The sequence below is a fragment of the Nannospalax galili genome, unplaced genomic scaffold (assembly GCF_000622305.1).
Source record: "Nannospalax galili isolate Female #2095 unplaced genomic scaffold, S.galili_v1.0 scaffold155, whole genome shotgun sequence".
In the NCBI taxonomy this organism is placed as follows: domain Eukaryota; kingdom Metazoa; phylum Chordata; class Mammalia; order Rodentia; family Spalacidae; genus Nannospalax; species Nannospalax galili.
Window position 1 is genome coordinate 9272993 of NW_008339923.1, and position 26828 is coordinate 9299820.

Consider the following 26828-nt stretch of genomic DNA (forward strand, 5'->3'; position numbering starts at 1 on the left):
ATATATAATATATTATATATTATATAATATATATTATATGTATATATTAGATTATGGAAACTTAGTGGGGGTCTAGTAAGGGGGTGTAGATACAGGAGGGGATCTAAATATGATCAAAATATATTGTATAAACTTTGCAAAAGTCCAATGAAAAATTAAGGGAGGTAGAGAGATGACTCAGCAGTTAAGAGTGCTGGCTGGTCTTGGAGAGGACCCAGGTTCATTTCCCAGCACTCACACGGTGGCCAACAACTGTCTGTATCTCTAGTTCCAGGGGATCCGGTGTCCTCTTCTGACCTCTGCAGATATTGCATGACATGGCTGCACTTACATGCACGCAGGAAATACAACTCAGACACACAAAGTAAAAAAATAAATACAATCTGAAAAAATAAAATAAAGATGAATAAAAAATAAGAACAAGCTAATAAGGCTTTAAGAACACTGCTACGTCCCAAGGCAAGTTAGAAAGGTATGGAAGATCTTGGGGCCGTGAAAAGGAAAAGGAGCCCCTCACCTAGAGTCTGGTTGAAGCCTTTCGTCAGCAGTGAAGCAAGAATTATCAACTACTTAGGACCCTTCTTCCTTCCCAGCCACAAACATGCAATTTTCTAGGATGTTCATCAGAATCCCCATTGACAGGGAAAGGACATGTACTAAACAGTTTGTGTAGCTTTAGTGGCTTCTAGTTTTATTTTGTCAGATTGCAATCCCATCCGCAGCATCCTCAGAGTGACCCTAGAATCTCACTTATCAAAAGAAAAAAACAAGATGAAAAAAGAAGTTCCCTAGTGAACTTCTGAGATGTAACTTGAGAGTCACCAAAAGGCTATACCTGACTAGTGCTGAGCAACTGCTCACTCTGTCCTGGGGTGGGGCACAACTATGCTCTCACTCAAGAGTGTCCTCTGTGCTGAAGCCTGTTTTAAAATATCTTTAATAAAATCTCCAACTCTGCTTTATCATAAAGTCCTGAAATTCTTTTCAGCATCAAACCATGAATCCTGCTTTGGCAGTGCCTAAAAGCCTGAGGGCATGTTTCAGGTTGTTGAGGGTGGCAGTGTGGCGCTGGGCCTCTGTCCTCTCCCCACCAATAGGTCTCATCACCTTGGGTTCCATAAACCTAATAAACATAGATGTCAAAGCACACAGTGACTTCCTAACTACAGAGCTATATGCCCAGGGGAAGCAGGGAATGCATTCTCAACTTTATATACATTACAGCAGACTGTTCCAAAGAGCATTCCGAAGAGGCCAGTTCTGAAGTAAGACATTTCCTATTCCCTGGGTACTGTTGGTTGTGTGTTTTTAGCACTCTTGCACAAGGTATTTGGGCTTCATATGCTAAACTTTAAAAGTATCCAATTTATACTTGAATCGTAGTCCTTAACCTAGTAGAATAACATGTTCTTTAATTTCCCTTGCACAGAGAGGTTAAAGCTTCCATCCCTCATTCCTACAGAGTGAAGCAGAAGATGAGCTAAGTCTGAGCTTCCCTGACCCCCTTTTCTCTGCACTCTGCTTCCTCTGCTCCCCAGCAGGTATTCATGGGCACCTGGGTCATGGGGCAGCACATCATTTTAGAACAATTACAGTATACTATTGCTGAAGAAAGAAAACATCTGGCTGCTATCACTGACAAAGGCAGAAGTCAATTTAAAATCCCCAATCCCTGTGGGTTGGAAATCAATGCAGTATTTATAGGTCATGGCAGTTTTTGTCCCATGCCTCCATTTGTTTGGCCACAAAACATGCAGCATCCACATTAATCTTGTAACAGACCTGTACCCAAGAGAAACAAACAGGAAAGAGGCACTTTCACTGGCTTCTCACCTTTTCCGACTCCCGCCAACACTTCAAGATGAAAATATGTGCGTAAATGTCCTCCACACAAATCCAGCTGGAGAGGCTCAAAGTCGTGTCTGTCCATACCCAGTCCATCACAGCCCGCAGTTCTGTCAGAAATGGAACAAGGCGGAACCTGCCAGGAACCGCACCTTGTCAGAGAGATGTTTGTGGGATGGCCCCAATGTCTACCTCACCTCAGGCATTCAATCAACAGTTTATTTTAAACCCCATGAGTTAAGAAAGACTCTCAAGGCAACTATCACACTAAAATCCAACTTGGAATACAACTGCTTTTCATTATTAATCTAGAATACGGGTTAGTATTTTTCATTCCTGTTATTTTCCCTGATGGTTGTAACCAGCTGGAACTCCATTGTAAAAGAGTTGGTGTTGCGTTGGTTTCTTTCATGTGTTTGTACTATGAGGACCAGTTGGACAGAGGGTTGCTGAATTACTGTGACTTTGTTAATGGATGAGTCAATACAGAGTATACATGTAATAAGAAAAAGATGAGGACAAATGGGAAAGACAAGGGAGGGGCCAGAAAGGGAAGGACCACGGTGACTGGCTTGCTGGATTACTGAGGCTTTCTGCTGTGGTCTCTTGTATTTCAGCTATTTTGAGGAATGGGTTGGTGTGGATTCCAGCTGGCTCTCAGGAATATTTCATGTTCCTTGAATTATAGATATCTTCTCTAAGGTTGGAGAGCTTGGGCTCATTTTAGATTCCAACAGCAATTTTGTTATCACTCAAAAATCCTTCCCTGGGCTATTTCAGCTCTGTGGATTGAATGGTACTCCAACGTCTGGAAGAAATATCAGACCCAGGACCAGAGCAGAAATGAATGGAGCACTGATCAACAAATGGTTGATTAGGACTTCACCAGGTCTTGTGCCGTGGAGAAGACAGCAGGGCCTTCAGTCGTCTTATCTCTTAAACCAAGGTATAACTTTTAGGGAACTGCAGGGGAGATATTTCCACAGAAATCAGGGAATGGAGGAATTAATGAGACCTATTTGCTGAGCTGACTATCAGAAACTCCATCAGTGGCACTCAGCCTTCTTCATGGATGTACGTACCACACACAAAGAACTTCAGAGGTCTTTTGGAATGGTCCAGATTCCAAATATTCTGGTCCACTATATCCAGAAGTATAGTAATACTTAAGGATGATGCATCCCTACTTTTTAATCCCTAAACACTATTGTGGTAATTAGGCAAGTTACTAAAATGAAAATTAATCCAACGTAGATGATCCTAGGACAACATCCTGGCCAGATATGCAGTGAGTACACATGGACAGGCTTTAAAGAGGACACATGTGTTCCACAGACCCCGTGAAAGTGCCCCGGTGTGGAGGAAATAAGGCATTTCAGCAGCTTCCTCAGCAGCTTCCATTCTATCAGTGACCATGACAAGACAGTCCTCACCCTTGAAACAAGAAGAGGTTGACATAATTGTAGCTCTTTGTGAGAAAGTTTCCAAGCACGCGTGTTGGGTAGCCACAGCGGATCTGATAGGCGGAGAGCCCAAAGTACACACATTTCACAAAGTACCAAAGCTGAGCCACCAGGTTCTGACTGAATTTCCTAAAAGGCAAAAATATAGAAAGTGAAGGAATGGGCAACTTCTCTTGTAAAAAAAGACAACAGTTTAGAATTACAAACAAACTTCCACCCTGTCACTTAAAGACAGCTTTAAAAAAGTCTTTTATTTATTATTTTTATTTTATGTGTATGAATGTATGCTTCCATGCATGTAAGTGAACCCATGTTTTGTAATGCCCACAGAGGTCAGAAGAGGGTGTCAGATACCCCTGGAACTAGAGTTACAGATGGCTGCTAGCTGTCATGTGGGTGCTGGGAACCAAACCCAGGTCCTCTGCAAGAGCAGCCAATGCTCTTAACTGCTGAGCCATCTCTCCAGTCCCTTAAAGACAATTCTTAAGAATTCTCTCTATATAATAGATTACTCCCAAGGCAAAAGATAGGGTAAGAAATCTAATAATTAAGAAAGAAAAATATACGTTCTAGAGTTTTTCTGGTGCATTATTATTATTTTTTATATTATTGTTGAGTGAATTTGTTAATAAACATTTTCTTATAATGTAGATGAGATAAGTACTGTAGTTAAAAGATTATTTTTAAACAAAGTATATTTTTATTTAAAGGGACCCAGAATTTGTTTTTACTATACATGTTGAGAAACAAGCAGTTGATTCATACAACTTTTTTAGTCTCTGGTACTATTCATAAGAGACAGAGTTTGTTCCCAGAGCCATAAATTCTCAGAAGAAAATTCACCCTTCCTCTGAAAAATCTATGGCAACATGACAAAAACGACCTCCCTTTGTGAAGCACTGTTCTCAACAGCAGCCTTTTCTGTAGACGGATGATCAGCACAAGAGCAAGTGCTACCCAAGGCATGAGTGCATGTTGCTTGAGTGGTGATTTAGTAGGAGAACATTTCATATTAGAAAAAAGAATTGGTATACATCCTCAAAGAATTATGAGCTATGCACGCATCATTTTAAATACCGGCTACATGCTGTCTTCTTCAAGCAGGGTTAGCAAAAATCAGGAAAAGATTTATCTATTTATGTTTTTATTAATGTGTATGTATATGTGCCTACATGAGCTTATGTGTACCACATGCATGCCAGAGCCCATGGAGGCCAGAACAGGGCATAGGATCTTATGGAAGTAGAGTTATAGTGATTGTGAGCCGTGGTGTGGGTCCTGGGAAACAAACCTGGGTTTTCTGCAAGAACAGCAAGTGCTCTTAACCTCTGAGCCATCTCTCTGTTCCTAATTAGCACAAATTTTAAAAGGAGTTAAATAAGACTTTGATTTGATGAGAACTTAGTATTATGCCTTTAGCATTAAAATTAAAAGTAATTCATGAAGGTTTTGTTTTGGTTTTATATAAGCAGCATATTACTCTTTGTGTCTGGACTTGCCTGACTTTTAATTTTATTAGAACACGCCACTTTAAAATTTTCTTTATTATTTTTTATTTTATGTTTATGAGTGTATTGTCTACATGTGTGTAAGTGCACCTGTGTTGTGCAATACCCACGGAGGTCAGAAGAGGGCATTGGATTCCCCTGGAACTGGAGTTACGGATGGTTGTTAATCACCATATGGGTGCTGGGAATTGAACCTGGGTCCTCTACAAGACCATCTGGTGCTCTTAACCACTAACTCTTCTCTCTAGTCCCAGAGCACACCACTTCTAAAAATTGAAAATAAGAACTCTTCTGTTGTTGATGTCTACAAACTGGCCAGGTGAAGCCTCTGGGAGTCCAGGATACTTTGCCAAGCTTTTATTGTTGGAGAGCTGCTATTCTCATGTGACAGGAATCCCAAGTTGTTGTGTATTGTGTTGTCAACCAAAGAGTTCCTAGAAGTCTAAATTCATACCACCTTAGAGTGGGACTTGAAAGAACATCTTGCATAGTCATTCCTTGTTTCTACTGTTGACAGCTGGCTACTTTTTTTACTTTATGATCTCACTGTTCCATTCATTTTCCTTTTGACAGGGGAAGTCCACAAAAATTTCTGCCTTCTTCTTCACTGAGCCAGGAAGATTAGATGATGTTCTTAGCTTCTGTTTAGAGTGCTGATGACCATCTTCCCCTCAGCTTCCCGACTTCCCCCCATGCTCCCAGCTTAACCCAATCATGGAGACTTTAGAAGGCAAATATGGAACCACTGGTAGAGTCCCTGGAGACTGTTTATTCTACTAATATTCTTGGGAGAGACTTTTAAAGACATGCCACATCTGGGCAATCAGTAAGCCTAGTTCATAGGTTAATAAGAAATCACAGGGGCTGGGATTATAGCTCACTGGCAGAATGTGCTTACAATGTGTAAGGTCCTGAGGCTGGAGAGATGGCTTAGTGGTTAAGAACACTGTTTTTGCAGAAGACCTGGGTTCAAATCCCAGCACCCACATGGCAGCTAACAACTGTCCATAACTCCAGTTCCAGGGGATCTGATAGCCTCTTCTGTCCTCCACGGGCATTTCATGATATGGGTGCACTTACATACATGCAGGCATAACACTCATACACATAAAATAAAAATAATAAATAAAATATTTAAAAAATGTGTAAGGTCCTGAGATCAAGGCTCAGCACCCCAAAAGTAAACACACGGACAACATAATTGAAAAGCACAAGGAAAAATAGCAAACTTGTTTTCTATACCTACTAGTGACTATGTCCAACCAACACACTTAAGTTCAGTTTTCTCATGCTAAATGACGGTATGAGAATTAAATGAGATATATAGATTGCTTAGCCTGACACACCACAGAGACTCATTAATTGTCCTCTTACCGCTGCCAAAAGAAAACTGGGAATATGTTCACATATAAACTCACATTTGAAAACAATGAATTATCTTTGTTTAATAGTTTTATTGAGGCATAATTCTAATGCAATAAAAGGAATATATTTAAGGCATATAATTTGATTAAGATTTGACCCATAGCAACAGTAAGATGATGAAGATGATGAATAAAAAGTGTCCCCTTAGAGTCATGTATTTGAACTCTCGGTCCCCAGTTGGTGGATCTGTTAAGGGAAGTTAGGAAGCCTTTAAGAATTGGAACCTTCCTGGAGAAGTAAATCACTGGGTAGGCTTTAAGAGTTATAGTTTCACCTCACTTCCTGTTCTCACTCTCTGATTCCTATGTGTGGATAAACTGTTATTTCTCTGCTTCCTGCCCTGCCTCCATGCTTTCGCCACCATTATGGCCTATCTCTAACTGTAAGCTAAAATAAAATTAAGTTTTCTTCCTTATAAGTTGGTTGTCTTAGGTATTTTGTTACAGTGATGCAAAGAAAGGACATCTGGAACACAGAGGAAAGACATCTAGCTTAGTCTGTGTGCCAGGGAAGGTGTCCTGAAATAAGTGATCTTTAAAGACTTAATGTAGGTCAGTCAGGGCTAACCACATGGAGACAGGAAGAGGGACACACAGAGCTCAGAGGTACAGATGAATGTCCACTCTTCACAATAAATTATGAATATAGCAAGTGTTACTCAAACATGGAGTGACTTCTTTCTGAGCTATCGTAATGAAGGTGCTCAAACAATGAAAATAATGCACTGCAGGCTGGGGTATAGTTCTGTGGTAGAGTGTCTGCCTAGCCCAGTCCCAGCCCCAAGTTCCCTCTCTAGCACTGCAAAACAAAGGCATGAGCATGCGGGAGACATCTTCAGGAGGGCTGCATTGTTCAAACCCCTCTGTTACAAACATCTGCTCTCTGGACTAGAAGGCATTGCTGCCATGCAGTTAATCTTTTCAAAAGACTGGTAGAGTAATGGAGCAGACAGAATCATGTCCCAAAGATGTACATGACCTAATCCATGGAACTAGTGGCTCACTTGCCTAAAGGGACTTTGTACTATGATTGAAATCAAGGATCTAGTAATGGAAAGATTATCCTGGGTTACCCACATGGGCCTATTCCAAATCACAGAGTCCTAAGAGGATGATGCTCAGCTGTGGCCCAGGGGAGATCCACAGTGGAAGGTTGAGAATGATACCAGGTGAAAAGGACCTGATCTATTAATCTGATTTTGAACACGAGAAAGGACCATCAGCCAAGAAATATCAGAAGCCTCCAACAATGGGAAAAGGCTGGGACAGAGATTCTCCCCTGGATCATTTAGAAAGAAAGGTAGCTCTGCCAACACGGTAGCTTTGGTCCAGTGAACTTAGGTGAAACTTCCTGTCTTGCAGAACGGTTAGCTGATGAACTTGTTCTGTTTTAAGCCATGGGACATGGAGCAGTCTGTTGCAGGAGCAAAAAGACACTCACATGAGCAGGAACAACCAGATCAGTGATTAAATCCCTCTGGAGTTACTCTGGGGCCTTGTGGATCTGTTTCTGGAAGCACTGGTGTCTGTGGACTACAGACCAGGATGTGGTGGAAACTCAACCTCTGGGCCTTGGAGTGCTCCTATAGAATCAACTCAGAGCCCTTGTTCATTCCAAAATGGAAGAGATAGTTGGCTTAAATTTTAAAAATCTTTGAAAAAAGTGCATGGGGGCACACAAGTAACTTTAGCACCTGGGAGTCAGAGGAGCTAGTATGCTTCAAGTTCAAGGCCAGCCTGGTCTGTGTAGTAAGTCCTGGGCCAGACAGGGCAGCATAGTAAATTCATTTTTCAAAAAAGTACTTCAAAGCAAAATAACAAGTGTGGGATGCTTTCTATGGGGTGGGGAAATGGGATATAGTGGATAATGCACAAGTTTGAGGTCTGAGAGGACTGGGACTAGAATCTGGCATCTTCAGAACTGATTCAATAACTGAAGATACCAATTTTATCTATGGGTTCATTCATCTTAAGCTATGAAATTACATAGTGAGTCTAGAAAGCTTTTTTATATTTTATTTATTATTTTTATTTTATCTCTATGAGTGTATTTCCTGCATGTATGTAAGTGTACCTGTGTTGTTCAATGCCTGAGGAGGTCAGAAGAGGGCATCGTAGTCACTAGAACTAGAGTTAAGGATGGTTGTTAAGTCACCATGTGGGTGCTGGGAATCGGACCAGGGTCTTCTGCAAGAGCAGCTAGTGCTCTTAACTGCTAAGCCATCTTTCCAACCCCTAGAAAGCTTTTTAAGGTCTCTCCTGTGAAATTAGGAATTTCTGTATTGGCTGGTGGAAAAGGTCTATTTGATGCTTTTTTCTGATTTTTTTAATTGATTTTTTTGTGCATTTTGTATAATACTTCATCAATCATATACTTTGGGCATTGAATTTGGTTTATTTCTTCTAGTTGAGGCACAGATATTATTAAATATTTGTTGAAAATATTTATTTTACATTAAAAACTAACAAAATTCACATTTTTACAAATTCTAATATCTGTATAGAATAGCTGCCTTAATTGAATTATTCTTATGAGGTTTCCTGTCTCACTATAGAAAGTGGGATAGAGAATTTACTAGTCTGTTGGGTGTCTTCTGGATGACAGTCCTTTTTATATTTATGTCTACTTAGAGTCAGGATGATCCTTCCAATCCTTTTTTCCTCCTGCACCATCGTAGTTTATCATTTTACAGTATAACTCCTATACGGGACTAAATGGAAAGTTCAGAGACCAAGTGTTTGATCTAGAGAGCTCTAGCCCTTTTTTGGATCACTTTGAATTTCCTCATTAGACATTACAACTGAGTCAGTTTCCATATGTGCCATGGAAATTAAATCAATTTTCCATTATTTTCTATATACTCTTCCTGAGTATTATTAGCCAGCCTAAGGTATAGGTTGTTCATATGACTTGACTAATGATGGTTCTGAGGTTTAGTCAAAAGATCAAATTTGGGCCAGGCCCGGTGGTGCACACCTTTGATCCCAGCACTCAGGAGGCAGAGGCAGCTAGATTTCTGTGAGATCAAGGCTAGCCTGGTTTACATAGGGAATTCCAGGTCAGCCTGGGGCTAGAGAGAAACCCTGTCTCAACAAAGCAAAACAAACAAACAAAAAAGATCAAATTTGCTATTGTACATGAAGACTTTCAATGATACCGAGGATGTTTAAAATAGCAAGTCGAAGTCTGAGAGGGTCCGATGCAGCATCATTGGCTTGGGAACACAGCTGCTCAAGCCAGTGGCAGAGTTACACCATGCCTGTATATATAAACTACAATCTCTTTATTAAAAAGCCTAGTTACATTGCATCATCCAGACACTTCCACATTCATCCTACGAGGACCATTTTCCCTATAACCTACACAGTGGGTGTCTTCTGTTTATAATAATCTGCTTTTCTTTTCTTTTATTGATTGACCAAGTTATTTGTTGACACAATTAACACTAACTTGGTCATAAGATCTGTTCGAGGTAGAGACCATGTAGGAGAAAAGACAGAGGAGAGAGACGAGCTGTGAATTGGAGGTGGAGGAGAGAGGAGGAAGGGGAGGGAGTAGAAGAGATTTTGGGGTGTCAGAGAACTCATTTTACCAAGGAAGTGAAGGTCAACGTCTCTCTCTAGGTGGCAAAGGAAAACCAGTTGCTACCTTCAAGCTTCTTATCGCCTTTCTCTTAGTAAACTCCAGGCTGCCTTATTTGTGAAACAGAGTTTTGCTGTGCAGCTCAGACTAGCCTCAAATTCCTGATCCTCCTGATTCAGATTCCTGAATGCTTGGATTATAGGTGTGCCCAACATAAGGTGCCCCTTGTAAACTCACTTATCCCAACTCTCAGACCTTTTTAATGGTTGTAGTTTGCTTTTCTGTTGCTGTGATAAAACATTCTGATCAAAAGCAACTTGGGGAAGAAATGGCTTATTTGTCTTACACCCCCAAGTCACAGTCTGTCATTGATGAAAATCAGGATGGAAATTCAAGGCAGGAACCTGGAGGCAGGAGCTGAAGCAGAGACCATGGAGGAACACTGCTTACTACTGGCTTGCTCCCTGGCTCATGCTAAGCTAACTTATACAGCCCAGGCCTACCATAGTGGGCTGGGCCCTCCTACATGAATCATAAATCAGGAAAATCTCTCATAGACATGGCCATTGGCCAATCTGATTGAGGGGATTCCTCAAATGAGTTTCCTTCTTCCCAGGTGACTCTAGTTTGCATCAAGTTGACCAAAAAACTAACAAGTACACTAATCATCAGCAACAGTTCTATCAACAGAAGTAACATCTGGTCATAAACAGTTCTTCCTAGTCCCCTACCATGTGATTTCCAGGAGTTTGTCAGGTTCCATTATCATCCTGTATGGCAAATACTATCACCTGCCCCTTGCCACTCTTCCACATTTTCTTCAACCATTTGAGCATCCTCTATTTTCATCAGTTTCTCATATGACATTGTCTCATGTGCTCTTCCTCTCTGAATAGTGCACTTATGACCAAATTCAGTTCCAGTTGATATTGACCAGGTTGTAGAGACAAATGCAACCCAAGCATCGTTGGCTTGCCTTTGTTTCTGCAAATGTGGATGAAATCTGGTTAAAGTACCGTGAAGTAACAATTCACACTTGGGATTTGTACTCAACTTGAAAGAACCCCCACCCCCACCCCACCTTTCACTTTGTAACTGTGGTGCTTCTCCTTGGGTCTCTGTGGGGGAAGACCTTACCTCTCAGTCACACTGGGTAAGATGAAGAACATCCAGAAGTGAATCCCAAACACGAGAATGACTTGGAAAATGACTTTGCCTAGCACAGTCTTCCTGAGGTAGAGCGCACGGTCGACCACCATGGTTCCAAACTGAATGAGAACCATCACCAGGAATGGCCCAGGGACCTGGTCTTCTGATAGAGAAGAGGTGATATCTGCAGCTGCTGAGTGTTTCTGGGGAAGAGAGTGCAGGCTCAGCCAGAATACACTTCCAGAATGCAAAGTTATTCCTCTTAGTCAGTGGATGGATGGAGACCTTTGCCCCAACCTACCCCAAAGGCCCAGAAGCCAAAGACAATGATGATAAAGTCCACAGTGTCAGCCAGGAACATCAGCACATACACATCGGTCACAGCACTGTAGTCTGGGTGGATGAGGTCATAGAAGAATTGTCGGATGGGCACATAGATTTGTAGAGTCCTGCAAGACAAGTCAGTTTGTTTCAGGATAGGAAGTGAGAATGACTGTGCCCCATGCTCATTCCATTCCTGAGGCTCCTCTTCCTAGCCAGGACCCATCTTTCTCTATCAGCCTCAGGAGAGTCCTTTGGAGTGGCCCTTGCTCAAGGAGTGATGAGTTTATTGCCAAAGCAGATATGCCAGGCTTGTTGTGGAGGGAATCATGACCCCCTTCCCTTGTGTGAAGCATAACAGAGCATCATAAAGCCCTAGAAGCCAGGTGCTGGGGGTTCAGCTATTTACTATCCATGAGCCTGTGCTGCAGAACTCAGCATTTTATCCTGCCTGTGTAAAATGTGGGTGAGGACATGACCAAGGCAGGGAGCATATGAGAGAATGCTACAATTTAGAGGGCTGGGTCTGAGCATGTATGAATGTCAGTTGCCTCTTGTCCCTTCTGATTTGAGGTTCTATGTCCTCATGGCTCCTCGGTACTGCCTTGGGCTTTCATATCCTTTTTGCTCTGTCATTACCACTTGTCTTCCTGTCTCTGGCTTGTCCTTCAAGCCTCTACCCTGTCTTCACTGTGCTCTGGGTTCTGGCTTCAAATCAAGGCTATGCTCAGGTGCTGCTGGTCCCTCTGGTCTGGGCCTACATGTACTCAGGTCTGGCCCTTGCTTGGATCCCATCTTAGAATCCCAGTCCTGTTGTGCCTTCTTCTATGCTGGTTCTTGGACACTGCCTCTTTGCATTTTACAGGGAGGGACCTGTAAACTTACCGGGGACTAGCCATAGGATATTGGATAAGCTGCTTGCCTGTACGCCTCCAAACCCTCTCTCTGTCCAATGTGGGCATCACACTCCTCTCTGACTGGATGGACTTTTGGAAGCAATGCCTGAAAGTATATACCTTGAACCCTTGAATTATGCCCTTATTAAAAATCAGTTTCTAAAACAATACAGCCATGGGCCATTTTATCCTGATGTAACAGGTGGTGTTCATGACAGGAGAAGTGGCTTTGGAGCTCTTTGCCTCTGGTTTGTAGGAAATCATTGATACTGGTTCCCCAGCTCCAGACAAGCATAGCATACGGCCCAAATGCTTCTGCAGTACTCACTTTTTAATGGTAAATGCCTTTGCTTTGATTAAATGCTCTTGAAGTTTTTCCATATAAAGCTCCCTTTTGCTTTTCTGTTTAATACTCAAAACACTGCTTCCTTTCTGGCTGCTGTTACGGGTGCTTGTGCTACCTAGAAACAGTAGGGGATGGAAAAAGTCACAGGCTGGAGGTGAAGAGTGATCTGTCAATAGGAATCACATTTGTTTGCTGCAGGGTTGGCTTTCCTTTGTTCCAGAGGTGGCAGAGCACAGATGGATTTAAGAATACTACTGAGTGTTTAAGAGGCTGACCACTCCAGCCTGTCACCTGACTGAAGTAGACCTGTGGGTTCACACCCAGGGGATCTTCTCTACATGGCTCTGCAACCTTTCTTCAGGAAGAAGCACGTGGGAGAAGAGTTTCGCTTGTATTCACAGAGGCCTAGGTTCCAGGTTTTTGAGACCCAAACCTATTTTTATATCCTAATTTCTCCAACTGTAAAACTAATATGAACTGGTCTGCCAGTGTCAGCCTCAAAAATGGGTGCTGAAGATGAATGCTTGAGTGTTGAGTGTTCTGGAAGCTTCAGACATGAGCCTCATAAATACAAAGGCTCAGTTATTCCCAGGGTAGCAATTAAAGGCCATATCTACTTTTCTGATCATACTTACTCTTTAGTAAGAAATTATTAACTAACTTAGGAAGTAGTAGTTTTGTTAAAAGTTCCCATTAAAGCTGGGTTTTGTGGCACAGGCTTGCAATCACAGTTATTTGGGAGGCTCAGGCAGGAGGATTAAAAGTTCAAGACCTACTCAGGTTATAGAATGAGTTCAAGGCTAGCTTGGGAATTAAAAAAAATTATTTATTATTTTATGTGTATGTGTGTATTGCCTGCATATAGGTAAGTGCATCCATGTCGTGCAATGCCTGCAGAGGTCAGAAGAGGCTGTCGAATCCCCTGGGACTGGAGTTACAGACAGTTGTTAGCTGCCATGTGGGTGCTGGGATTTGAACCACGGTCTTCTGCAAGAACAGTGTTCTTAACTGCTGAGCCATCTCTCCAGCCCCCTAACTTGGGAAATTTAGCAAGATCATATCTCAAAATAAAAATCAATAAAAGGAAGAGCTAGAAATTATAGCTCAGAGAGCGAGCGAGAGCACTTACCTAGCATACTATGTGTGAGGTCCCTGGTTCAACCACCAGTACTGTGCACAAAAAGTCTGATTAAATATAAATCAATTTTTAAAACGTGTTATGATTTGTAGTACTCTGGACACATCCAGAAGAATTGTTACTGATGGTGGATAAATTATCATGTGCCTCACACTGCTAGACACCAGGCCATGTGCTGGCTGCCTTTCAGTATTATATGAAACCCTGGTTCTGGAAGGACTCAGTTGTCATGAGCAATAAATCTACATGGCTGAGGTGGGATCTGAACTCTGGTCTGTCTGATACCAGAGTTCATTCCTTCCATATTATAGTGTCTTCTCTTGACAGTACTCAACCACTCTCCTCCTCAGACCCAGAGGCGCCAGAAAAACAAGACTGCCTAGGTGGTGTTTATTTCAGTCTACATGCCACATGACAGATACCTCTTTTGGACCTGTTTGAGGAGAAGCTGGACCCTGGGGAGATCTGAGAGCTGTTGCAGGAGCGTTTTCTCCGGATGGCTATTGGCTGCTCCGGGAAGGTCACGTGCACAGACTCCACGGAGGCAGCCAGGTTGATAGATTTCAGCGAGTCTGAGGAGTCTCTTCTGCCATGACCAAGGGACAGCTCATCATCAGTCTCTTCCTTGTCTGTGCCACTGTCAACAATGTCATCCTCATCCCATAAGCCATGGCACTGAGAAGGCAAGAGAGAGAGAGAGAGAGTGACAGCTGAGGACGGCATCTCAGGTGGGTCAGCTGGCAGTCTGTCTTCCAGTATCAACTGCAGCATACTGCCTCTTGGAATTGGAAAACCAAGGGAAGGGAGTCTAAAGATGTTTGTGTAGAACTCTGCATGTGTCCCAGGAGGGTGGAGATGGCTGTTGATGGCAAGGGCTTGGCTAATTAACTGCAACCAGACAGGTAGAGTTAAGCAGATGAAATCAGGATGAAATGATAACTTCTTGATTTGTTCCTTGAATGAAAGTACTTTCTAGAACACATCTGTGTGCTCACACCTAGCACCAGAAGTATCTCACTTATATACTCTTGGGTGGGTTCAGCCTCAGCACTCCATGTTCACCTATAGTCTCAACTTTGCAGGCTGATACTGTCCCTTGCCCAGCCCCCATGGTGAGGTGAACCCTGGGTTACCCAAGGCTGGCTCAAATATTCTACTCAAAAAATTGTTGACCATATTAAGGCAAAGATTCTCTCTTCTGCAGAGCCTGGTTAATGCTTCAGGAAAATAAGATAGAGAGTTGGTAAAGAGAGAAGAATGTGTACAGATCAGGAGGCTGGGAAGCCCGTGGGCTTTTAGGAGCAAGATCCTGTTTGGACCAAGCATGACTTGTAGGGTGGCTTTCTTTGTATGTGAAGTGTTCCAGTTAGCTCATCTCTTGAGCTCTAGAATGTCTGGATGTGCAATTATTCCCAAAGGTTTGGCCTGTTCCTCTCTGTGAGTCACACTTAATAGGGCAAGAAAACTGGACACAGTGGTACATGGTTGTGACCCAGCATTTAGGAGACTGAGGCAGAAGGATCATGATGCTATCTCAGGCTACATAGTGAGTTCTAGGCAAGTTGGGTTGCAATACACACACACACACACACACACACACACACATACACACACACACACACACACACACACACACACACACCTCCAAGCCTTGTTTTTAAAGGGATTCTCCTAAGGACTGATAAAGGCTTTGATGATACTTTATAAAAGGAAACAAGGTAAACAGGAGGAAAGTAAGGTGAAGATAGGCATAGTAGTACAAAATTATAAGCTATTTTGTACATAATTACTGGAATGACATATGTAACTTGTACACAATTACTGGAATGACATATTTCTAGCTTTATTTATAATTTGTAGTGTATGAGAATTAAAAAAAAACCTACATAGCTGTTCATAAGGGCACATGTTTACTGTATCTGGGATAGATTTCCTGGCAGAGGTCTTTCTAGGGCCATGAGATCAACAGCTACCTCAACAGTGAGCCTATGTAGGCATAGCCCTGGGCTTTACCTGACATGGCCTTTCAGTGAAAGCTTGTAGCATCATGATAAGAGACTATCTGGTAAAAGTAATATTACCAGAAGAAGGCAGGAACAAGTTGTGATACAGAAGAGAGGACAAGTGAGCCCATCTCTAAGCGTTCTCTGAGGTTCTGACTTAAAAGAGTGTTAAATGATTCTGTGCCTGACTCAATCAATGCTCCATAAATGTGGGGTATTATGATATGCTCAACTCTACTCATGGCCCATTGGCCCCATCACCAATACCAATCCTAATGCTCAGGTTCTCCAAAACTTTTAGAGACTGGACTTTTCAACACAAGCTGATCAACTTAGCATCAGTACCTTCAAAATGGAGCGATGAAAGAACAGAGCCAGGAGCTGAATGAGGTCGTAAAGGACGTAGCCTTCCTTCTTCTCCACTCCTATGATGTTTGGGGGGAAGTACGGTTTGTCCTTGTTTAATTCCATGTCCTTGTTCCAAGGGAAGAACCCAAATTGGAAGAAATATTTGACTACAATTGCCACCTATGTGGGGATGATAGAAATAAAAACAGTTATTCCTTTTAGGATCAGCAATATACAGGAAACAATGATATACAATTAAGAAAGATATTAACTGCACAGTTTAGATGGTACAAATACTCATAGTTATGTGGAGTAATACATTATTATTACTATATTATTATGATCGCTAAAATACATGGTTTAGAGTACTGGCAATATGTATTTCATATCCAGAACAAGAGCAATGCTGTATTGTCAAGATTGTCTGCTGCAGATAAAGCAAAGCCACTGGGCAACTTGTGGCTCCACCTGAATGATGGGGTCATTTTCTCTGCTTTTGACTTAACTAGGGATTTGTGTAATTATTCAGCTATTAAAATATTCAAGTTAACACAAACTTGAATATTAAATTATACATATTTATTATATATTCTTTAATTTGTAATTTTTTGAAATGTCATGCACTTATGGAGGTTGCAGGTTTTGTTTGTGTGTTTGTTTTGGTTCTAAGGTGGAGCTCAGCCTGCTATTATTATCCTCCTCCTCCTCTTCTTCCTCTTCTTCCTTCTTGAGACAGGGTTTCATGTAGCCCAGGCCAGCCTCAAACTCCAGAGACCTTGAACTTCTGTTCCTCATGCCTCCACCTTCCAGAGTGCTGGGACTACAGGTATGGGCCACCACTGGCAGTTTATGTGGTGCTGGGGATCAAACTCAGAGCTTCGTGCACGCTAGGCAAGCACTCTACCAACTCCACATCCTAGCCCCACACCATGCAGTTTTGATGTATATGGTATTGACTTTCCCCTCTACTGTGTCTGCCAGCTACATTTATATCTCTGAGTCACTGAAAACTAGAAACAACTTTTTCCTGCTTTTATCCTCATGCCCAGGAGAGCTCTTGTGTTTTGGCACAGGGTTCAAATTACACTGTGAAGGAATGCCAACTTTTTCTCCCTGTCTCCCAATTGGCTAGTTCCTCTGATGGGCGGGGCCTGACACAGAGTGTGGACTATGAAGGGGCTGCTGGGAGCCATCTTGGGACAGAAGCCACGAGCTGTGGTGTGGGGAACATGCAGCCAGCCTCAGCAGCTCAAGGACAGAATGGACTGACTATTGTGGACCTGGGGCCAGATTGCTGGCCCGAGGTATGAGCAAATGCTAGCGGTGACTGTGGTAGTTGTGGTATGGTCTGATATGGCGGGCTCTGAGCCGTGCCACTGGAGGCGTGGGGCTAGGCACTGGGTTCTCATTCCTTTTTAAGTTAATAAATGCACATAAAATATATTATATGGTTTGTCTGATCACGCAGGAGACCCAGAGGGAATTCGGGTGACACTCCCACTTACTTCAACCTAACCCTAAACCTAAGAACATTTTTATTTTTTAACATGAGAGCTGTGTAAATATCTCTTGCCTTTTTGAACTATCTTGGTTCCTTATATGAGTCACTTAAGTAAGGAGAGAGATCTGAGAAACTCTCCTACATGGAGGGGTGTGGTGCTAGAGAATGGTACCTCTGCCTAAGCAGGGAGTGATCTATGTAGTAGAAGTGGTGCTCAGGAATGATTATTTTGGAGACTTTGATGAGAAGATCAGTTAGAGTAATGGATTTGCACTTATCTGTATATTCTTCACTTTATCATGGGCAAGAGAAACACCAATGCTTTCAACCACTTGCTTTTGAGATCATTTATTATAACACCTATTTTAGTTTGACTTGAATTATTTGTAAACCTACATTTCTGGGTTGTAACTGTGCATCCATCATGAGCCCCGTACTATAAGCAGTAATTATAGTGCTGTTGAAAAGTGAAGACTTTTCCCTACAAGTTAGGGATGAAACTTGGCCTTCTCCACACATGCAAGCACACAGACCACTGTAGAAGTGAAGCCACACAGCCTGAGAACCTCTGCCCATTCCCTGGTTGTCACAGGACTTTGCAGTCTTCTGTATTTCACAGGCAGGATGGGAAACAGCCCCTCTGACCAGCAGGTGCTCCTCATCCCTCATAGCTGAGGGCATCCTGTCATTTAGGTTTTCATGTGTTTTTATCATAATCATGTGTTGGAATGGATGGAAACTGAAGTTTAGGCTTAAAATGGAGAATACATGTGCTATATTCGACTAGATGGGAAGTGCTTTACTGTTTGATTTGGTAAAATATTGTTATAGTCATGGTGATTAATATAGATCTAACAAGCGGCTTCAAAAGCCCCATCCCCAAAAGTTGTATAACCTTGAATCAATTATTGAATCTCACTGACACTGTTTCCTCCTGTGTTTTTAACTGAGAATGATACCAGAGTCTACCTTATACAAAGTGTGAGGCATGTAAAATCACTATAAAATTGGTTAACTGTTGGTGATAATGATTGCCAATCTAAGTAGAGCATGGAACGGATTGGCCTACCTCAGTGTAGACAATGGCCATCATCCAGAATCGCCGGCTAGGTCTGGGGACAGAGAGCATGGCCCAGAGGAAGATGAGGATGGGCAGCAGGAGGGTGATGATGGAGGCAGAGATCATGTGGTTGAGGATGATCACAAAGTAGCACACCATTTCTGAGCGGGCCACCAGAGTGTTATACATGGCATAGAACAGCAGCAAGAACCGTGGCTGGTCCACATAGAACTTCTCAGATTCCTCAAGTTCATCATCATGGAACATCCTGTCAAAAGAATAATGATGAGACGTTTGTCTCCAATTTCTCCAAATTACTGAATTTCATTGGGCATGACCTTTCTTGTGTGCCTACCCTTGCTTCCTATGTGTGTGCATCTATCAATCTGCTTCTAAGTCTCTATCTACCTATTATCTGTCTATCATCTATCTATCTATCTATCTATCTATCTATCTATCTATCTTTTATCCTATCTATCTATCTATCTATCTATCTATCTATCTATCTATCTATCTATCTATCTATCTATCTATCTATCTATCTATCTAATCTATCTATCTGAGACAACCTAATACGTATTGACTATTCCTTGTCTAAAATGCTCAAGACTAGAAGTATTAGAGATGTTGAATATCTTCGGATTTTGAGCCATTTGCATACATAATGAGATGTCTTGGGTTTGGAAATCAATTCTAAACATGAAGTTCATTCATGTTTCATATACACTATATTCATACAACCTGAAAATAATTTTATTGAATATTTTAAATAGTTTTATGCATGAAACAAATTTCATGGTATGAATTGATCTACTTTCTGTATCATGTGGGTACTTTTTGAGCTACTTTAGATTTTCGAGCATTTTGGATTTTCAGATTAGAGATGTTCGACCTGTCTGAGACCTTAGTATAGAAAGAGGTATCAGCACAGAGATCCCTAGACAGCTTTTGCTGTCTGTTACGCAGTCACAGTGCTAAAGTGTGAGTCCTGGGATTGTACTTGCATGTCCAGGAGTTTCTGTATGTTTGACTGCAGTGCACTCCTACATGTGTGATGGTTCTTGGCAAGGGCTTCTGGTCTGCTTCCTCCTCTTACTTGTTCAGCAGCAGCTCACTGGCCGTCAGCTCATGAGTCAGGGGTGGTAAGATACTTGACTCCAGTTTGTCAGTGCGGCTGTCATCTGGGCTGACTACCATGTGGTTCTTGACACCAGAGTCATCCTGTGAGCCAAAGGACAAGTGCTCAAAGCTGACGGCCTTGCTGTAGGAGGGTGGGGCCTCGACGTCCCCATCATCAGTGGAGAACTGAGGCAATTCCTCTTCTGGAGTGAGGCTGACCTCTTCCACTCCTGCTTCATACTCGGCCATGTACTCCTCATCAGCATCACCGAGCTCTGGCTCTGGGTCCACGACCTCTTCCTCGGCCTCAGCCTCCACCTCCTCGATGGTTTCCGTGGTTCCCTGGCGTGAATACAGCATGGTGCACTGTGTGGGCTCGCTGTTGGAAGAAAGGGTGGGCAGAGTATTTGTCTTAGCACCAGCTCAACCCTGAGCCTGTCCCAGCTCTCATGATACCACATAAGAACTCCCAAGTAACAACATTAAGCACGTGAGAAAAGAAAATGTCCCTCTTTCCTGAATCCCGTCTGCTTGTTCCTTCCAGAACTTCATTCCTGGTCTGCCGAAACTGCAAGCAGTAGCCTTCCAGATGCAAAAGTAGACAGTGAGCATCACATCCTTCAAAACCAGAGCAAGTCACGCACCTTGCAAGGAGCAACCCCATGTATGCAGAGAGGAGTTTAAAACAAGATCAAGATCACAGCCATGAGCTCCAGGGTTCATTTCCAAATCAGCACATGGCAGCCCAGCATACCTACCGTGGTCACTCTTTATAGAAGAGAGCATGTGGAAAGGAGAAGCCATGCTTGATTGTCCCAGAGGTTTGTGGCCAAGATGTGTTCTACTCTCACCCTACACAAGGAACCTCTCCAGGCCCATTGAAGACAACAGGATGGATCGGATGTTGACTGAACTAAACAAGTGCCTGCTTTAACCCTGTCGCTTTCCTTCAGATTGGCCTTTTTCCTTCTTTTCCCAACACTGTCTCTTTCTTATCGGTGTCAGCACATTTCTCTGAGTTCCTACCTTCCCTTCCTTTCTATGGATCACCTACTCTTATCCCTTCCCATGGTTTCCTTCTCAGTTGCCTGCTCTATCCTGGGTGTTTCCCCTATTACTACCTTTCAACAACTGTTTCCCTTCAAAAAGGTCTTCCTATAGTTTCTTTTCCATAGGCTTCTCTACCTTGACAATCGTTCGTGACTTTGGCCATCCTGTGTTTTTTCTCTAGTGCCCCACCTCTCCTCTGTCTTCTGGCGTTCCCTGTCAGGTCCATGCAGGAAAGGTTGGAATGGAAAACAAAGCAGCCACACAGACATTATTGCATGCTTATTCACCCCATGCCTTTCCTTACTGTCTGGCCTTGGAAGGAGAAGAGAGTATTTGGAATCTGGTGGATGCAGGAGTACAGTGTGTCACATCTTGAAATATGTACTGGTATCTGGCTGGCATATGTTAGCAAGTAGATTCCATCAACACTGAGACTCTCAAATGCGTAGGTTATAGCCATTTCTCTTGTTTTGGATAGCAGTGTAGACATATCAGTGAGTGATGAATGAATGGGTGACATACCTCCTGTGGCACCCTGTGACCGAAGAGCCCTGGATAGTCATGCAAGTGCTAAACATGACCAGGCCTTTGGTCCTAAGTGTACAGAAGGCTCTGGAAATGACAGGCCTCAACAGATTTTTGCTAAGATTCATCTTAGTTATACACAGCCTCCTAGGAAGCCAGGAAATTGACCATCACTCTAGGGAATTTTCAGATCACAGGAGCCAGATCTATACCAGGTCTAACCTCCAATGTGACTGTAAGTGATGATAAACATAGTCCCTGGGGGGTTGGGGTCATCTGTGGGTCTTGGAGATTGAGGACACCTTCAAGATGCTGCAGACTGGAAGGATATAGGAAACTTGTTCCTGAGAGAAGATGTCTCAGAAGGCAAGGTATCTTGTTTATGCCAGGCCCCATCAGACTGTGGCACAGTGCCAACATATAAAACCACCAGCAAAAAGAAGGTACCACCTTTACATGGATTGGACCATTTTCAAGTTAGAATAAACGCAATGAAGTTAGAGACCCTGATAACAACTCTAAGGTTGAAAAAAAAAAAGAGTTTTGGTGTTATATGCAGATAGTTTCATTTCTAAGTGAATGTGTTTTCTGACAGGATTTACAGAGGAAACTTTAATTCCAGAATAATTCTTTCCAAACAAGGCAAGGGATAGGCTGTAAAAGCGAGATGTGTTTCTTCATCATATCCTTTCAAAAGCCCATGGTAAAATATGTTATGACTTTCATGTTGCTCATGAAATGAACATCAAATACATACAGATTTATTCTGTATCAATTGATACCACGTTTGGCAGATTTTTAGAACTTTTTTCCCTATGATACATATATATATATATTATTTTATTGATTCTTTGAGAATTTCATACAATGTATTTTGATCATATTCAGACTCCCCTCCCTATCTCTTCGCAGATCCACCTCTATGTCCCTATCACCCTTCCTTGGACTTTATGTCCTTTATTATTTTTTTTAAGGCCTATTGAGTCTAATTTGTTTTCCCCAAATGCTCTTGGGTGTGGGTTCATCCGGTATATTTATATATACATATACATATATATGTAAAATCATAAAAAATTTCCTAAGAAGCCCTAAATTGAATGTAGGATAGAGGGTTATATCTTTGAAAATAAATAGTGTGAAATTAAAAACGGGAGGACACTGTTTACAATCAGGATTTTTAAGCAATCCCTAACAGACAAAATAGAGGGGGCAGTTAGTTGGCGGGCTGTCCTGGAAACGACATCTCAACAAAGGCTGTGGTTACGCTGTTGTTAGTCATGCCAAGTCTTCAAATGAAAGGCAAAAAAAAAAAAAAGAAAAGAAAGAAAACTGACGTTCATTCCACAAACATATTTTGCAATGACATCCATGGGGAAGGGAGGTAAGATTATGGAATAAAGCATGCACAAGTTAAGCACCTTGATGCTAAACTGCCACTGTCAGCTGATGAGGAGGACATATCCATGCTGAACATTTTACGGAGCCTAGGCCGAGCACGCTCGCTTGTTTTAGGAACAGGATCTTGTCCATCTAAATCATCAAGGGTGGACTGCCTTGAGATCAGCAGGGTTGCTTCAGTGTAGCAGCTAGCAGCGCAAACAGTTACAGAGACACAGAGTTAAGACCCAGTGGTGCATCAGGTCATACATAGGACAACTGACCAACACACCGCCATGCGGCAAACCACACACAACAGCGCCACTGATAGAATGGACCACCGACAGGATGACCACAGGACGGGGAAGAACCTGTTTGGCGGGATAATAAAACAGAAGAAACTGGAGTTTAAAAACCATACAGGCTAGGGATAAACTATCAAATGGCACTCTCTGGGTGAGACAAGGATGCAGAATCATAACAAGTCCCAATACTGGTCTCACAAAGCAGAGTTCATATCATTATAACTTTGCAATGCAATTGGTTCTTTTGGGATAGAAGAAAATATGCTTTCTTTGGAACTGAATCCCCAAATCCATAGAGAGCATTTTTTAATTGCATCAGCAGAAATAATTGCTCATTTGATGTGTATAAAATATTTTAATTTTTCTTTTAAAACAGTCTCCAAAGTAAGAAAGGGAAGCTCAGGAAGTACATAACAAATTGAAACTTCCACCTCATGTTCTGAGTCATATGTAATTAAGCCAAACCAGATTCCTTGCATGTATCAGAGATGCTGGTCTGATATGTAACTAGATATCAACCAACATCAAAAATAAAATGCTACAAAAAATAATAAAGGAATTCTAGCAATGCCTGATGCATTTTGTCTGTTAATGTTTCGCTTTGCCTAAATTTTATTCCAAATCATGCTTTAGGTCTTGGTGGATGCCCTTAGGGAGAGAGCCAATTCACTAAAGTTCTCATTTTCTGTTACCCAAGGGATCAGCAATCAGTGAGGGCAGAACTGAGATGCCTCCACAACAGGGGGAAATTCTCAGCTGGCCTATTTGAAATGAAAGCTCCCCCTTAGTGCCTGGGAATGCTCCTCAAAATGCTGCTAACATCATTTGCAGCAATGGAAGATAATATACTAGCTTTAGTAAGGTAGATTCCTGATTCTGTAAGGGAACTGTTAGAAATTAATTTGCCATTTTGAGCCTGGATTTGAATGAAATTGTCACTGTTCCATCAGAAGTAATCTGGACTCATTTGCTGGATTCCCATCCTGACTCCATCTACTGTGGTCTTAAGTAAAAAATTTGTGACATGGATGTTGGGACAGGAGCATCAAGGGAGTAGGCCACATGATGGCCTTACTAGGGGAGGTGGCCGCATAGTCACCAGACCTATATGGTCCAGATAAACAGGTGTCTGTATGCCAGCATCTAGGGAGTCTTCTGGAGGAACATGCTACCTCTCTTTAGTGTATGGCTTCTTGGAGACCTTAGTGGAGATGGATGTCTGTTCAGAGATTTGAAATTTCTAAAGCAGTGAAGCAGGGAACTTGGCTCGGCCACTGTGACAAAGGTAAATCTGCTGACTCATGAATGCCTCACAAAGTGGACTCAGTGTCTCCTCTTTCCTTCATGTTACAAGTAAAAATCAAAATACATTATAGATTATTTATGATGATTCTGGTTTCTCATGAATTTATTGATTGGTTGACAGTTTTATAACTTGGTGGCTATTTTGACAGTGATAAGTTTGATATCTCTTAACTCACCAGTTTTCACCCTGCTCATGTGTTTTTGTTGGTCATTTCAGGTCATATTTAAAGGTAGTAACTTGAACTTATTTTAACTAGTCTTTCTTCTTTTACTTCCTAAGTTTCAATTCATAATATTGTTTTAATTTCTTAATTGAGCATATTATAAATTGTAACACAATTAAAAATTACTAACATAGGAATCATGTAAGTTTATAGATTTATTTTTATTTTACATTTAATAATCATTTGATTCCTTTCATTCAGAATTTGGTTCTAAAGCAGCTATCATAAAATCAGGTCCAAGGAAGTCTATGAAGAACCTCAAATTTTATGGGAAATTATATTCATGTATATTTTCCTCTTTGGGTGATAACAAAGTTTTATGAAACTCTGAAAGATGTGGATAGCATAACAATGAAACAATGAAAGCTTTTTCTAGTTATTTCCTTTGTTACTAGCCAAACTTAGGGAGCTAGGTAAAACACACACAAAACTCTCTTTATTACAAAAAAAAGGCAAAAAAGGAGGCACAGAGTGGGGCATTTGAAAAAATATTGTAAATCACATTAAGGGACAGCATATTTTGTCAAAGATAATGAAAAAGTATAATAATGAATTATATATTATACATGTATATAATTATGTTCTTCACTGTATTGGAGGAAAGAATTTCAGTTGAATATAATTGTGACATTTGCATAAGTAAACCAGAGTGGTCTGAAACTATTTTGAAATTAAAAGAAATAAAGATATAATTTGAATTCGATGTATATACACAGGGTAGCAATGGTCTGATGCTGAGGAACATTTGCCAATGTTCAGCAGAATGAAGGCATGGTGGATGGGCTGATGATGGCACGCCTCTTGGAAAACATCTGTTGGAGAATCTCAGCGTTCTTCTCATCCTACCGTTCCTGCCAGTGTTTGATAAGTGGTTGTTTGGCCACAGTAGGTTCTAAAGTGGGTGGATGTGGAAACTTGAAGACTCTTTCACTCACCTTCATTCACCACTGTATGAAGCAGCATTAGTCAACATGGAGTGTCCACTATCTCCAGAGACACCCACATCCTCAAGCCCCATCCCCCACCATGCCTCACATATCTGCACATGTGTGCACATCTGCCCAAGCAATCTTCACTTAGTATCATCCTTATGGCACTAGGGACTGAATCTAGGTTTTCATACAACCCTGAGCATGCACTATGTCACTAAGCCACGTCTTTAGCCCAGTCTTCACTTACTAAGGGGGGAGCTACTGGGAGGTAGACTGGAACAGGTAAGAACTTAAGAAGAATGGGGCTAAAATGGATAATTCATAACATAAACATTAATTAAAGAGAGAATGGGTCAATTTAAGTACATTGATCTTTAGATGTGGAGAAACTTGTTGCATCAAGAAAAACTTGATTCTCAGTTTCTACACAAGACAGCCATTATGGTTTACAAAGATAAAATACTAAATAAATAGCAAGTTTTTGCCTTGGGAAAGCCTTCCAGGGGAGAAGACTAGAGCTTCCCTTTCACACAGATGGTAGGATGGTCTTAGAAGACACCTGGGGTACTAGAAACACTCACCAATTGAAGTACACCACATATATTTTCTCTTTGTAACTGTTGATATTACTAATGGTTTCAGAAATTAATGACTGAGACAAGTACAAATTCTTGGATAGAAAGAGAATGGAAAATAAAATTTATTACCGTGACATTTTTTTCTATCAATTTCCTAACAATTTTATTCTAAGAATTAAACCTTTAATCCCAGCACTCATGAGTCAGAGGCAGGTGGATCTCTGTGAGTTCAAGGCCAGCCTGGTCTACATAGTGAGTTCCAGGACAGCTGGGGCTACAGGGAGACCCTGTCTCAAAAAGACAAAAAAAATCATCTTTAAAAAATATTTTATTTATTATTTTTATTTTATGTGTATAAGGGTATTGCCTGCATGTATGTGAGTGCACCCATGTCATGCAGTGCCATAGAGGTCAGAAGAGGGCATCAAATCCCCTGGAACTGGAGTTAAGGGTGGTTGTCAGTTACCATGTGGGTGCTGGCAATTGAACCCAGGTCCTCTGCAAGAGTAGCCAGTACTCTTAACCTCTGAGCCATCTCTCCAGCCCCTTAAAAATCATCTTAAACAGAATCTCAATTAGGAAATAAATGATTGACCTTGAAACACTGAGTGTTATCTAAACGAATTTTTTCCTCTTTTCACAGAGATCATATTAGCTGAAATATCTGTGACTCTGGAGCTTAAAAACAACAAGAAAGCATTCCAAAGTTAAAGAAAAATATGATCTCTCTTAATATTCCTGAAAGTACCTGAAAAGAATTAATATCTATTTGAGAAGACTGGAAAAAATATATCCATGAAGTTTTATGTATATGAAAATCAGTATGTA

General features: G+C 41.6%; 1 protein-coding gene across 2 annotated transcripts in view; it reads right to left on the reverse strand.

Annotated features, from left to right (window-relative positions):
* Positions 1 to 26828, reverse strand: part of Piezo2 (piezo type mechanosensitive ion channel component 2) — a 442859-nt gene that overhangs the window by 20468 nt on the left and 395563 nt on the right. For both annotated transcript variants that reach the window (XM_008834681.3, XM_029564318.1), the window contains 9 exons: positions 19682 to 20083; positions 18595 to 18853; positions 16022 to 16204; positions 14096 to 14348; positions 12518 to 12650; positions 11274 to 11421; positions 10961 to 11175; positions 3279 to 3437; positions 1834 to 1981 (listed from right to left, as the gene is read on the reverse strand). In XM_008834681.3, coding sequence (XP_008832903.1) covers positions 1834 to 1981; positions 3279 to 3437; positions 10961 to 11175; positions 11274 to 11421; positions 12518 to 12650; positions 14096 to 14348; positions 16022 to 16204; positions 18595 to 18853; positions 19682 to 20083 — 1900 coding nt within the window. The remainder of the gene's footprint in view (positions 1 to 1833; positions 1982 to 3278; positions 3438 to 10960; positions 11176 to 11273; positions 11422 to 12517; positions 12651 to 14095; positions 14349 to 16021; positions 16205 to 18594; positions 18854 to 19681; positions 20084 to 26828) is intronic.